Source organism: Chlorocebus sabaeus, chromosome 11 (genome assembly GCF_047675955.1).
Source record: "Chlorocebus sabaeus isolate Y175 chromosome 11, mChlSab1.0.hap1, whole genome shotgun sequence".
Taxonomy (NCBI): domain Eukaryota; kingdom Metazoa; phylum Chordata; class Mammalia; order Primates; family Cercopithecidae; genus Chlorocebus; species Chlorocebus sabaeus.
The window spans coordinates 125,889,963-125,904,640 of NC_132914.1; the positions used below are offsets into that span (position 1 = coordinate 125,889,963).

Here is a 14,678-nt window from a genome sequence, read left to right on the forward strand (position 1 = left end):
CTTGGAGCATTTAAATAATAGCAAGAGAAGGGCAGAGCGAGGATTTAAGGCAATTCTCTCTCAGGTCCTTGCTCTTGACCTGCTGAGAAGTTGTGGTCAAGAACATATGCTCCTGCTCTGGGCTGGACGTTCAAATGTGGCTGAATCATGTATGGGCTGTGCCCCCAGACAAGTCACTCAGCTCCATGCCTCAGTTTCCCCATCCATAGACTAAGGATAACACAACTACCTGCTTCATGGCTTTGGGGTAGCAGTGAGAATATTAGCAATACCTAGCCCCTGCCAAGAGCGCCTCAAATATGACCTGGCTTTTTTTTTTCCTTTTTATTAACTACTACCTCTTCCTGACTCCTGGCCACATGAATTGAGAGAGGTTGTTTTCTGCTCTCTGGGACATTTTAGCTTAAGCTCACCCTTTCTCCAGACCCTCATGAAATTTAAACCCCCAAAGTTGCTTTACCAGGCAAACGTCCGGTCTCTGAGCCATGAATGTGTCTGTTCTTAGTCCCATTTCCAGGGTCAGTCAGCTGTGGGTGGATCGATCTTTGGCTTTTCTGAGGCCATGCAGGAGCCCAGAGTCGAAAGCCGGATCTGAGCCTGATGTGGCCTTTCCATGGCTCCAGCCCCATCCCACACTCTTCCTTTCTTTTTATAGAGATAGAATTCTCATGCCATAAAATGTACTGTTTAAAAATATACGGGTCAGTGGTTCTTAGTATTTGCAAGGTTATAAACCATCATCCCTATCTAATTTCAAAACACTTTCATCACCATAAAAGGAAATCCCATACCTATTACCAGTCACTTCCCTTCCGCACCCCCGCATCCCCTGGCCACCACTAATGCACGTTCTGTCTGTGGATTTGCCGGGCCTGGACATTTCATATGAGTAGAACCAAGTAATATGGGGCCTTTGTGTTGGGCTTGTTCCACTTCACACCACATGTTCATGATCCATCCATGTCGTCGCGTGCATGCATTCCTTTTTGTGGCTGAATAGTCTTCCATTGTGTGGATGTAATACATCTTCTCACTCTTTTCTACTCTGCAGGAGAACCCGTGTGGGAAATTCGAAGTGGGGCATTTTACACCCTTTCCTGGGACAAATCCCTCAACTCCATGGCCAGTCAGTTGAACTCCCCTAACATATTTGAGTCCCTTCACACTTCTGAGTCTTTTTAACACTTCCGTGTTAAGGAACATGGATTTACTTCTGGAATGACTTCATGAAATCACTTCTATGTATAGGTACATGTGCCCCTACGTGTATGCGTGTGTATATGTCTATGTGTGTGTGCTTGTGTTTGTATATGTGCAAGGGCCCACTCTGTAGGCCTGCCACATCGACATCATGCACACACAGGCACTCACACATACAGGCACATGCACCCACACACACGGAGGCACTCACACAAGCACACACATGCACACAGCCAAACACACACACACGCAGGCATGCACACCCGCACGCATGCAGGAACTCACACAGGCGTGCACGCACCCACGCAGGCACTCACACAGGCTCACACACACGCACAGGCACATGCACGCGCACAGGCACACACCTGCATGCAGGCACTCACACAGGTGCACACACGCGCAGGCACACGCATGCACGCAGGCACTCACACAGGCGCACACACGTGCAGGCACATGCATGCACGCAGGCACACAGGCGCACACACGCACAGGCACACGCACACACGCAGGCACTCACAGGCACACACACGTGCACAGGCACACGCACCCACACGCACGCACGCAGGCACTCACACAGGCGCACACACATGCACACAGGCACACGCACCCGCACGCAGGCACGCAGGCACTCACAGGCGCACACACACGTGTGCAGGCACACGCACCCGCACGCACGCATGCAGGCACTCACAGGCGCACACACATGCACACAGGCACACGCACCCACACGCATACACGCAGGCACTCACACAGGCGCACACACATGTGCACAGGCACACACACCTGCACGCACACACGCAGGCACTCACACAGGTGCACACACATGCGCCCAGGCACATGAACCCATATACAGAAGTAATTCCATGTTATTTATTTAAAAGTTAAAAATACAAATCACCTAGAAAATGACCAAACTAATTTTCATTTATGAGGGTAAATCAAACAACAAAAATGTATTTTCTCAGAAGCCTCGGGCTTTTTTCAAATTTGAAATGACCATGATTTCAAGAATCCTACTTTATTGATCATTTTCAGCAAAACAGAACTGTTCTCTGATTTATGATGGAAGCGGGTGGAGGACTTCAGAGCAGGGTAAAAGGAGAGAAGAAACATTTAATAATACAAAAAGCTTCCAAGTCATAGTTATGCCTTCGTCGTGGTCCGAGGCCTTGAGACAGTGTTGATAAGCAGTTTCTAATACCTACTGGGGTTGGCAGGAATGGTACACCTGTGTGCCTTCAGGAAGCGGCTGCCCTCTGTGATGCTGAACCTGTCAGAACCAGATGGGGCCAGAGGAAAGGCAGCTAGCAGTGCAAACCTTCTTCCCAGCAGTGCTAAGCAGCAGCAGAAAGAGAAGTGTTCTCCACCCCCAGCCAGCTGTGCACACGATGTGTGCTTCTTGGTCCAGCGGGGGTTCAGGTGCGTTTCAGAAGACAGAACAATTGTATACACATAAACGTGTGCTAGGCATATTGCTGTGAATTTGCCTCAACTAAAAAGGTATTTGAGAGGTGCAACCAGATGCAAAGAACTCTGCAGGCCTGCCACATCAATATACACACACAGGCATTCGCAATAAACACAGGCACTCACACATACACACAGGCACATGCACCCATATGCACACAGGCACTCATACGTATACACAGAGGAACACACACACATAAGCCCTCACACATACACAAACACAGGCACTCACACATACACAGGCACACACATGTATAGGTACTCACACACACAGGTATAGGCACACACACACATAGGTACAGGTACCCATATGCACACACTCACACATACACAGACAGGCACACACACACACAGGCATTCACATATACACAAATACAAACACACACACACAGGCACATGCACCCATATGTACACAGACACTCATACATATACACACAGGCACGCACACCCATATGTACACAGACACTCATACACACAGGCACACACACAGGCACTCGCACATAAACACAGGCATACTCACACACAGGCAGTCACACATACACAAACACAGGCACACACACACATAAATAGGCACATGTACCCATGTGCACACACTCACACATACACAAACACAGGTGCGCACACATACACAAATACAGGCACACACAGGCACATGTAGCCATATACACAGGCATTCACACACACAAACACAGGCACACACACACACAGAGACACAGGTACCCACATGCACACAGGCACTCACACATACACAAACGTAGGCACACAAATACAGGCACACACACACAGGCATATGCACCAATATGCACAAAGGCACTCACACATACACAAACACAGGCGCATACACATACACACACACCCTGGCACATGTACTCATAAACACACAGGCACACACACATACACATACTGGCATACACACATTCACAGGCACTCATACACAAACACAGGCACACACACACATACACACAGGTACATGTACCCATAAACACACAGGCACTCACACATTCACAGGGACTCATACACAAACACAGGCACACACACACGTACACACAGGTACATGTACCCATAAACACACAGGCACACACACAGGCACACACACATTCACAGGCACTCATACACAAACACAGGCATACACACATTTTTTTCTCTCGCCTACACGAGACACTGAATCTTGCACTTGGACTTCCCAGCCTTGAGAACTGTGAGAAACAATTTCTGCTGTTTAGAAGCTACCCAGTCTGTGATATTTTCTTATAGCAGCCTGAATGAACTAAGACAGTCTATGATTCAACAGTCAAAAAGATAGATGGCATAGTCCAACCCCCACTAATTTGCAAAATGAAGAGACAAAGATTTCAAGAGATACGGTATGTGATCAGGATTGCACAGGAAGTTAATGGGAAAGCAAGGAATAGAATCCAGGAGTCCAGACTCCAGGGCCCACCAAGTCATAGACACCAAACTACCAGTCAGAAGAGTGATTTTAAATACAGGGAACTGGCCGGGCGCGGTGGCTCACGCCTGTAATCCCAGCACTTTGGGAGGCCGAGGCGGGCAGATCACAAGGTCAGGAGATCAAGACCATGGTGAAACCCCGTCTCTACAAAAAAATAGAAAAAATTAGCCGGGCGCGGTGGCAGGCGCCTGTAGTCCCAGCTACTTGGGAGGCTGAGGCAGGAGAATGGCGTGAACCCGGGAGGCGGAGCTTGCAGTGAGCCGAGATTGCGCCACTGCACTCCAGCCTGGGCGACAGAGCTAGACTCCGTCTCAAAAAAAAATAAAATAAATAAAATAAATAAATAAATACAGGGAACTTCCTCCATGTCACAGCCAGTTTATTCTGGAGGCCAAAGTTTACTTTTATCATTTGTTATTTCTATGACTATTAATTCTCTGCTCCTGAAATTGATATTGGTCAGTGAAAAATATGTATGTCCGAGGCAGGTGGATCACAAGGTCAGGAGATCAAGACCATCCTGGCTAACACGGTGAAACCCTGTCTCTACTAAAAATACAAAAAATTAGCTGGGCATGGGGGTGGGCACCTGTAGTCCCAGCTACTCGGGAGGCTGAGGCAGGAGAATGGTGTGAACCCGGGAGGCGAAGTTAGCAGTGAGCTGAGATCACACCACTGCACTCCAGCCTGGGCAACAGAGCGAGACTCCGTCTCAAAAATAAATAAATAAATAAATAAATAATATATATACACACACACACACACATATACACACACACACACACATATATCCAACCCATCTTAATTTTGGTGGAGTGCAATTTAGGGATAGGGAGTGTTAGGTAGAGTGTGTGAATGTGTGTGTGTGTGTGTGTAATTGCAACAACCGTTAGAAAACTAATCACAATCCATGAGGGAATGTACTGCTTTAATAAAGCCATTAGCCAAAGACCATTCTGAGAGAGAAAATGTAAAGATTGAACTCTGAGCACATTACCTGTAATGAACCCGAAAATAGACCTGGGGAATTTCTAAAGTATTCTTAGCCTCCATAATAGGTGTTGTGCAAGCTGCCCAGATTGCAGCCCAGCTCCAGGAATCCCATGGACCCAGGAGAAGACACAGCCAAGGGTGATGTAACTGCTGGCTGATGCAAAAGCATCAGAGAGAGGCCGAGGCTCTACTTAAAACTCATAACTCTTTCAGCTGTGCTCTTGTTTAATGCAAAAGGTCATTTTTGTGTCAATTGCTTCCCTGGAGAAAGAAGGGAGAAAATCTTTTTCCATCTCCTACTTCACACCAGAGCAGTGTTTCTGGAGAGGGACTTTGGGAGAAACTGGCATCATTAGATGTCCCAAAGCCAAAGGCCCTTTTTCATTTTCATCTGTCCATAAAGAAAAGAATTATAAAAAGGCAATCAGGTAGTATCCTACAAAATCAAATAGAAGGTATTTTCATCATCATCTTGCAAATCACAACATCCATGAGAGGTGTGATGCTGGTAGTTTTGCATGAAGCCATCAGAGCAGGATAAATCAAAGTCCCCGTTGGCTGTGATGGAATGGGCTCCCATGGAGCAACAGAGGAAGGCAGTTTGCTTTGCTTTAGTCTTCATTTTTTAAAAAATGAAGGTGCCAAGCATGGCAGCCCATGCCTGTAATCCCAGCACTTTGGGAGACTGAGGCAGGAGGATCACTTGAAGCTAGGAGTTCAAGAACAACCTGGACAACATAGCAAGATCCTGTCTCTACAAGAAAAGTAAAAAATTAAAATTATCTGGGCATAGTGACACTTGCCTATGTTCCCAGCACTTTGGCAGGCCAAGGTGGGAGGATCGCTTGAGGCCAGGAGTTCAAGACCAGCCTGGGCAACATAGTGAGACCCCATCTCAAAAAAAAATAATAAAAATGGTTGAAGATGGGGGAAGGAGAGATGAAGGGGGAAAAAAGATGTCAAGAAAACTGACAGCATATAAGATATTGTTTGGCCCTCTGCACACAATCATATCCCATGCTATAGGCATTTCAGGTACATGAGCCAATAAATTTCCCTTATATATAAAGTAAAAAAAAAAAAAAGAAAAAGGAAGTAATGATTGAAGACATTCATTCCACCTTATTCGGGAGACACTGCCCGCTATATCCTGCTTTTCATACCTGGAAGGTGATCTGGACTTTGTAAAGCCTTCTTCAGCTCTTCCTTTGTTGCTGGGAGCAATTCAGGATCTAGCCCATAAGGATCTGTGTTAGTTTCTTGATGCTGCAATGACAAATGAACACAAATGTATTATCCTACAGTTCTGGAGGACAGAAGTCTGAAGCGAGTCTTAAGGGGCTAAAGCTAAGATGTTGGCAGGGCTGCCCTCCTTCTGGAAGCTCTGAGGGAAAATCTGTTCCTTCTAGAGACTGTTCATATCTCTTGGCTCATGGCCATATCACCCTGACCTCTGCCTGCACTGCCACATCTCCTCCTCTTCCTCTGACCTTCATGACTCCCTCTTATAGGGACTTTAGGATGACTGGATCCCCCTAGATAATCCAGGATTATCCTTCCATTTTAAGATCCTAATTCAATCACAATTGCAATGTCCCTTTTACCATATAAGGTAACATATTTACAGATCCCAGAGACTAGAGCATGGATATCTTTTGCAGGGAGTGAGAGGAAAACATTATTCAACCTACTATGCTTGCTCAAAGTACCCAGAGTTAGTTTCCGTTGCTTACAACCAAAACCTAACTGATGTATTACTTCTACTTGGTCTCTGCAATAAAGAAAAAGAAAAATACTTTTTGATCGTTGTTGAAAACTAGGAAGATGATCATAAATAAACTAAAAGTAAACTGTTGAACATTCTTGGTCAATTGTTCCAAAGAATAGACCTTTATTCCAAGTCCTGGTACAGTATATAAACGGTACAGCGTGTCTTGTCCGAACAAGGACAGCCTGGTGTTTACCCCGGGAGGTTCCCCCTAGAATCGTCCAGTTCTCAACAGAATGGAATATCTCCCTTGACCCAGTGTGTTTGGTTCTTTTTGGCAGGACACTGACATTCTGAACACTGCCATACTCACAGGAAACACAGTTGCCATGCCCATCAAGGTGGTCTCTGTGGAGGAGAACAGTGCCGTGATGGACATCTCAGAGTCGGTGGAATGCAAGTCCACAGACGAGGATGTAATCAAAGTAAGTCATTCCACAGCCAGCTGGATGGAGGTGGTGGGAACTTCACTTGGACATCACGTTTGCTAGGGACATTTATACTGAAATATACGAGGGTCAACTATACAGAGGCTTATGTGCAACACACGTCCAGCTGATTCACTCAACGTTTCCATTGCCATCTGTTTGTTTCCGCATCGTGCCAACCTAGTTAGGGTTTTTGGTTCATTCCTGTCTTTCTTCCTTTATTTGACAATTAAAAATTGTGTGTGTGCATACATCTATATATAATGTACAACATATTATTTTAAAATACATATACATTATGGAATGGCTAAATTGAGCTATTAGGCCAGTGCAAAAGTAATTGTGGTTCTTGCCATTACTTTTAAATGGCAGAATCCACAATTACTTTTGCACCAACCTAATAATTAACATACGCATAACCTCACATACTTATCTTTTTCTGTGTGATGAGAACTTAATCTACTCTCTTAGCAATTTTCAAGAATATATTACTACACTTTAGGAGGCTGAAGTGGGTGGATCACCTGAGGTCAGGAGTTCTAGACCAGCTTGGCCAACATGGTGAAACTCTATCTCTACTAAAAATACAAAAATTAGTTGGGCATGGAGTTGTGTGCACCTGTAGTCCCAGCTACTTGGGAGGCTGAGGCAGGAGAATCACTTGAACCCAGGAGGCAGAGGTTGCTGTGTGCCAAGATCGTGCCACTGCACTCCAGCCTGGGTGACAGAGCAAGACTCCATCTCAAAAAAACAAAAAAAACAAAAAAAGAATATATCATTAGTAACTAAATTCAACATATTGTACCAAAAAAACTCTTGAACATATTCCTTCTCCTGTCCAACTGATATTTTGTATCTTTTGGCCAATATCTGCACAACTGTCCCCTTGCCCAGCCTCTGGTAAGTGCCGTTCTATCTCTGCTTCTATCAGTTCAACTTCACTAGATTCCACATGTACATGAGATCATGCAGTATTTGTCTTTCTTGCCCGGCCTACTTCACTTAACATGATGTCCTGTAGGTTCACTCGTGTTCTAACAAGTAATCGGATTTCTTTGTTTTTTTAAGGATGAACAGTCTTCCATTGTGTTTATGTACCACATTCTCTTTCCCTACTCATCCCTTGGTGAACCATCAGTGGTGCTTTGGACTATGGGTCAACCCCTGAATGCCTACTGTAGCTAAGCAGGTGACTTCAGTAAGTGAAGTGGTAAATTGGATCTGCCTGTTCTAGAAGGGCAGCCAAGATGCTGCTCTTTGTCTTTCCCAGCAAGGAAATTGCTATAACCAGTTGTGGTCATGAGGTGGTGGGATTTCAGTATTTTATATCTTCAAAAGAATGGAAAATCTAGAAACAACAACAACCACCACCTTGTTTTTCAAAGTTAGCAACAAATTATAATTTTTTTAATGGACAAAAAAAATAAAAAACAAAATACATGTGTGTTGTGGGTTGGCCCATGGGGTAACTGTTTAAAAGGACTCTTCTAGAGTAGGGGTTGGCAAACCATGAGCCGTGGGTCAAACCTAGTCACTGCCTATTTCATAGATAAAGTTTTATTGGGACACAGCCACTCAAATTCACTTCCATTTTGCCTGTAGCTGCTTTGGGGGCTACCACAGGAGAATTGAGTAGTTGACAGAAACTACATGGCTTAGAAAGTCTAAAATATCCAGCATTTTGCTCTTTCCAGAAAAGGCTTGCCTAAAGTAATGTGTGCTCTAGAGTCTTAAGTTTTTTGGAGGAAGAACTGCAATTCCTGGTGTTTCCCATCATCAGTCATGATGCTACACCACAATGCTTGCTTAAAGAATAAGGCAATGCAAGGGCTTTACCAAGCCAGAAATGAAGCATTTCGTCTCTCTCTGTATTTTTCTGTAATCCCTGGAAACACATCCAGGAAAAAACAAGTATCAAAAAAAGCATGCAGGTAGTGATTTTTGTTTCCCTCAAATCGAGTCTGACAGATAGCAATCAGCCTTTTCTCTGGTGTTTAAAACTCCATGTCTGACTAGAAGAGAAGTTTACAAACTGTTGAGGTGGAAAAATGACATGGAAAAATACTCCCCAAACCCCACTCTCAGAACAAGCAACAGACCACCGTACTAGACTGTCCACTGCGTTCAACGCCACCATCACACAGTGACGTCCACACTCAACCATGACAGCATTCCAGTAGGTGGCAGTAAGCATTCCAGCAACGTCTGTATACTATGACGATTCTTCTGGCTGTCGGAGGTACTATCTCAAGGAAGGGCTTTTTCCCTAATTTACCCAAAAGTGACATATGGGCTGGTGGTGGCCTTAAATCCACAGTGCTTTAACAGAAAGACAGAAGACCAATGGGAGGAAGAGGAAAAGGGGGATGAAGTTCTAAACCACACTGTCCAATGAAAACACAATATGAGCCACATATAATTTTTTTTTTTTTGAGACAAAGTCTCACTCTGTCACCCAGGCTGGAGTGCAGTGGCGTGATCTGGGCTCGCTGCAAGCTCCAGCTTCCGAGTTCACGCCATTCTCCTGCCTCAGCCTCCCAAGTAGCTGGGACTACAGGCGCCTGCCACCACACCTGGCTAATTTTTTGAATTTTTAGTAGAGACGTGGTTTCACCTTGGACTCGATCTCCTGACCTCGTGATCCACCCACCTCGGCCTCCCAAAGTGCTGGGATTACAGGCGTGAGCCACCGTGCCCGGCCTGAGCCACATATGAAATGTTTAATTTTCTAATAGCCATATTCAAAAAAAGTTTTAAGAAAAGTTGAATTTAATTGTAGTAATGCATTGTGTCTAACCCGTTATATTAAAACATTACCACGTCTACATGTAATCAATATGAACATTAATAATGAAATATTTTACTTTTTTCTTAAACACTAAGTCTTTGAAATCTAGTGTGTGTTTTATACTAACAGCACACTGAAATCAAAACTAGCCCCATTTCCAGTGCTTCGTAGCCATGTGTGGCTTGTGGCTCCCACAGTGGACAGCACAGGTCCTTGTTGGTCATCGACCTTTGTCACTGATTTGCAAGTCCCCTAAAAGCCAGAACCCTTGATGAATGTAGCATGTTGATAGGACACCTCCAGTACTGATAACTTTTCTAGAGGTAAAGAACCTATCTTTCAGCCTACAAAAACCAAGAATATATCACAGCTGTATACACAGCAATCCTTAGCTACTCTTAAAACAATTTTGACATGGAGTCCATTACTAATATCTCCAGGAATTATAATCAGTATCTTTAGGGAAATAAATGTATTCAAACAGAAAATTGCCTCCTGAAATGAGTCCAGAGTTGATACCCCTGGCTGTTGACAAAGCAATGTGAAATCTTGAGTCAGCAGGGTGAGGACATCGGAGCAGGCAGGCTCAGTGTACGTGAGCACAGTCTGTAGGACCAGGCTTGGCTTGTGGCCGTGGGTCTGGAGAGATCAATGATGCTTGCAGTGCTAGTTGGGTACAGCTCAGAATGCCATGGAGAGAAGAGGGGAGGGAATTGACATTTAATCAGTGCCTAGTCTGCAGTAGGCCCATGAGGTTTTGGATTTAGGCAGTTCAGAGTTCTGTCGAGAATTCTGAAGCCTCTGAGATGGCACCCTAGTGTAAACTGGCAAATCAAACTGTCACAGTTTTGTGGATGCTGGCAGAAGACACAAGACCCCGGGGTCAGAGACAAAGGACAGCCACTGTATCAGCATCTTTCTGCACCAGTTGCCTGGGCTTCAGTTCCCACCGGGTTATGCAGAGGGGCCAGTGACACTTGCACAGGTAGTGGATCGGGTTTCAGGGGAGGAATCCTGGCCTTTGAGAACATGCATCTTTTATCATGGGTGGTATAATGGGCTGTATGTTTGTGTCCCACACTGAATTCATATGTGGAAGCCCTTAACACCCAATGCAATGGTATCAGAGGTAGGGCCTTTAGGAGGTAATTAGGCTTCAGTGAGGGTGGAGCCCCATGATGGCAGTAGTACTCTTATAAGAAGAGGAAAAGAGACCAGAGCGTGCTGTCTCTCTACTATGTGGTGATATAGCAAGAAGGCAGCAGTCTACAAACCAGAAGGGCTCTCAGCAAAACCCAACCATTCTGGCATCCTGATCTCAGACTTCCCAGTCTTCGGAACTGTAAGAAATAAATGTGTGTCATTAAGCCACCTGACTTACGGTATTCTGTTAAAGCAGGCCAACCTGACAAGACGGGCAGGAATCCTGCCTGACCTCCCCAAAGAGACAATGCCTTTATCATACTGGACCTCAAGCATGTCTGCCCTTTGCTCCGGAAGAAGGCACTGTCTGTCTTCCAAGACTGTTCACTATATAAAACACCTTTCAAAAGACCTTTCAGAACAAAAACAGTCTGGACTCTGTACAATGTGCTGAAATGCGAGTGTATCATGGAGAATGCCTCCCAAAGAAGACCTCATGGTTTTGCCACATTCAAGCTATGCAGCCTTGGGTGAATCATACAGCGTTCCCTCCAGTACTCAGTCTCCTTCTTAGTAAAATGAGGATAAGCATAGTTCCTAATTCAAAAGGTCAGCATGAGGATTAATCAGTTTTATAAATGCAGCAGAGAACATGACCTAGTAGCCAGCATATAGTAAGGGCTTAACAACTCAGAGTCAACTCTGGTCATCTCATGTAATCCTCTGATTAGGTAGATCAGGGATTAAGACTGGAGGCTGACAAGTATATGTTGTGTGATATGCACAGCATTGCTTAAAAATATAAGAATTGGATGCAACTCATTGCAAATATACAATTCAGCGATTTTTAGTACATTATGCTAAGTTTGGCAACCATCACCATGATCCGATTTTAGAACATTTTTGTCACAGTTAATCCCTATTCCCATCCCCGGCTCCTGGCAGTCACTAAGCTGGTTTCTGTCTCTATAGATTTGCCTGCTGTGGGCATTTCTCGTGAATGGCGTCATACAATACACGGTCTTTTGTGTCCACTTTTTCCACTTAGCGTTATGTTTTTGAAACTCATCTACGTGGTAGCATGGGGCAGTCGTTTGTTTCTTTCATTGCGGAATAATATTCCGCTGTATGGATATACCAGATTGTGTTCATCCATCCACCCAGTTGAGTTGTTTCCACTTTTTAAATGTTTCATCCATTTATGAATCATGCTGCAATGAATATTCACATCCATGCCTTTGTGTAGACATACATTTCCATTCATCTTGAGTAGATACAGAGGAGTAGAATGGCTTGGTCATATGGTTACCTTACATTTAATGTTTGAGAAACTGCCGAAATTTTTCCAAAGTGGCTGTACCATTTTGCATTCTTACAAGTCATATCTGAGGGTTTCCCCTCCAGCTTATGGGGAAAATCCAGCAGATCTGGCAGAGCTACAGTGTGCTCACCTGGCAACACTGTGGGGTGCCCTTTATTTATTGTTTTATTTTTCCATAAGTTATTGGGGTACAGGTGATAATTGGTTACATGAGTAAGTTCTTTAGTGGTGATTTGTGAGATTTTTGGTGCACCCGTCCCCCGAGCAGTATACACTGCACCTTATTTGTAGTCTTTCATCCCTTGCCTCCCGCCCGCCACCCCCTTCCCCTCAAACCCCCAAAGTCCACTGTATCATTCTAGTGCATTTGCATCCTCATGGCTTAGCTCCCACCGGCATCTTCCGATTTGTCACAGTTGCCTTATATTTGGTCCACTTCCATGATCTGCTTGGCCGGTATAAGCACTCGAGTGTGTGTAGGTGGGACTCCGGTGTGCAAACGTGGAGGCCGAGGTTCAGGAGGACTTTAAAACATCTTTGACATAAAGGTGTGTCTTGCTTGCAGTTGATGACATGGCACAGATTACCTGGCAGTGGTTTTCTTAGTGTGGTGTCACAGATTTAGCAATATCCAGTCCGTGTTTTTCACAGGTCACATGACAAGCTATTAAACACAGATGTGCTGGCCATTTTCCAGGTACCATTCTGGTATCAGGGACACAGCAATCAGTAGAACAAAAGCGGTCCCTGCCCTCAAGGAAGCAGCATGCTAGTGATGGAGAGAAGCAGATAATAAGAAAATGCATGAGAATCTTGCGGAGATGATGGGCGCCATGAATAGGACACTGTGCTGGAGAGGGGCTTGGGCGGGGGCTACTGGGGATGGGGTGGTCCTCAAGGAGGGGACACTGGAGTCAGTTAGCAAGGAGAATAATGATTATTAATGCCTGGACCTGGCTGTACCTCCTATATGGAAAGCACCCTATGTATATCCCCTCACCCTAATGACACTGACACACGATATCCCACCCTGTGCTCCCTGGGTGCCCCTACCCTGGTCCTCAGCCCTGCATGTGCCTTCCCCAAGACTCCTGCAGCCATGGGTTGCTAGGCACTGCCCAGGACAGAGTGGGGATGCTGAGATTTAAAGTATCATTAGAGAAAGTTCGTCTACTGAATTTCCAGTGCAGCCCGTCTGATCTCCAGGGCACGATTCCAGCTAATGGATCCCAGTGCAGAGCTAAAAATAATGCATTTGGGCAATGAGCAGGCCTGGCTTTTCCGCAGTGACCAAAGGTGCCTGCATTAGCTCTGGCACATGGAGAGCAACCTTGCTCAGCCAACAGCCTGATAGTTGCCCCGTGCTCGGGCTCCCGTCAGCACTAAACTTTCTCTGTGCTGAACCTACTATTGATTTTGCAGGCTCCGAGTCCCTGAGAGTGTGAAGTCCTTTGGCAACAGCCCCAAGTTTTCAGGGCATCTACAGGATGCGTTTCTGCTTTCAGGTGGCATCCCTCCCTAAGCAGCAGGGTAGGCAGAAGAGACTTTTCTATTTGTACTTGTCATGACTGAGAGGCTTTGGAAGAACCCCTGGAAGGTCTTTATCCTCAAGAACCATTTGGTTCTCAGATAAAAGAAAATTAAAGAGAACAAAGAAATTTCCGGAATCCAGAAGTCCCGGGCTCCAAGCCAAGCTGGGCGACATTGCCCTACCGTGGCCCCTTTGTGGACCTGGGGTCCCTGCTCTAAAGCGAGGACACTCCTTCCTTGAAGGGCTCTTCTAGCGCCCGCTTCCCTCCATCTGTGATTCAAAGAGCAGTTTAAATGGCATGTTTAAGAGCTTGAACTCTGCCACAGACAAGTTCTTCTTTAAGCCTCAGTTCTTTCATCTGCAAAACAGGGAAAGACCCAGGCCTACGCCGGAAGGCTGCTGTGAGTCTGAATGCAGTCATCCATCTCAAGCATGCAGGACAATGCCTTTGTGTCAGCTCTTCCTCCTACCCAGGCAGCCCTCGATCAGTGGTTCTCTGTGGGATGGTTGAACCCCCCTAAGAACATCTAGCAATGTCTGGAGACATTTTTGGTTGTCACACCTGGGGCAGAGGCTACTGGCATCT

The 14,678-nt window shown here is 45.4% G+C and overlaps 1 protein-coding gene across 2 annotated transcripts in view; it reads left to right on the plus strand.

Annotated features, from left to right (window-relative positions):
* TMEM132C (transmembrane protein 132C) overlaps window positions 1-14,678 on the plus strand; it is a 434,383-nt gene that overhangs the window by 391,020 nt on the left and 28,685 nt on the right. For both annotated transcript variants that reach the window (XM_008005202.3, XM_073021221.1), the window contains one exon: window positions 7,163-7,306. In XM_008005202.3, the coding sequence (XP_008003393.2) occupies window positions 7,163-7,306 (144 nt within the window). The remainder of the gene's footprint in view (window positions 1-7,162; window positions 7,307-14,678) is intronic.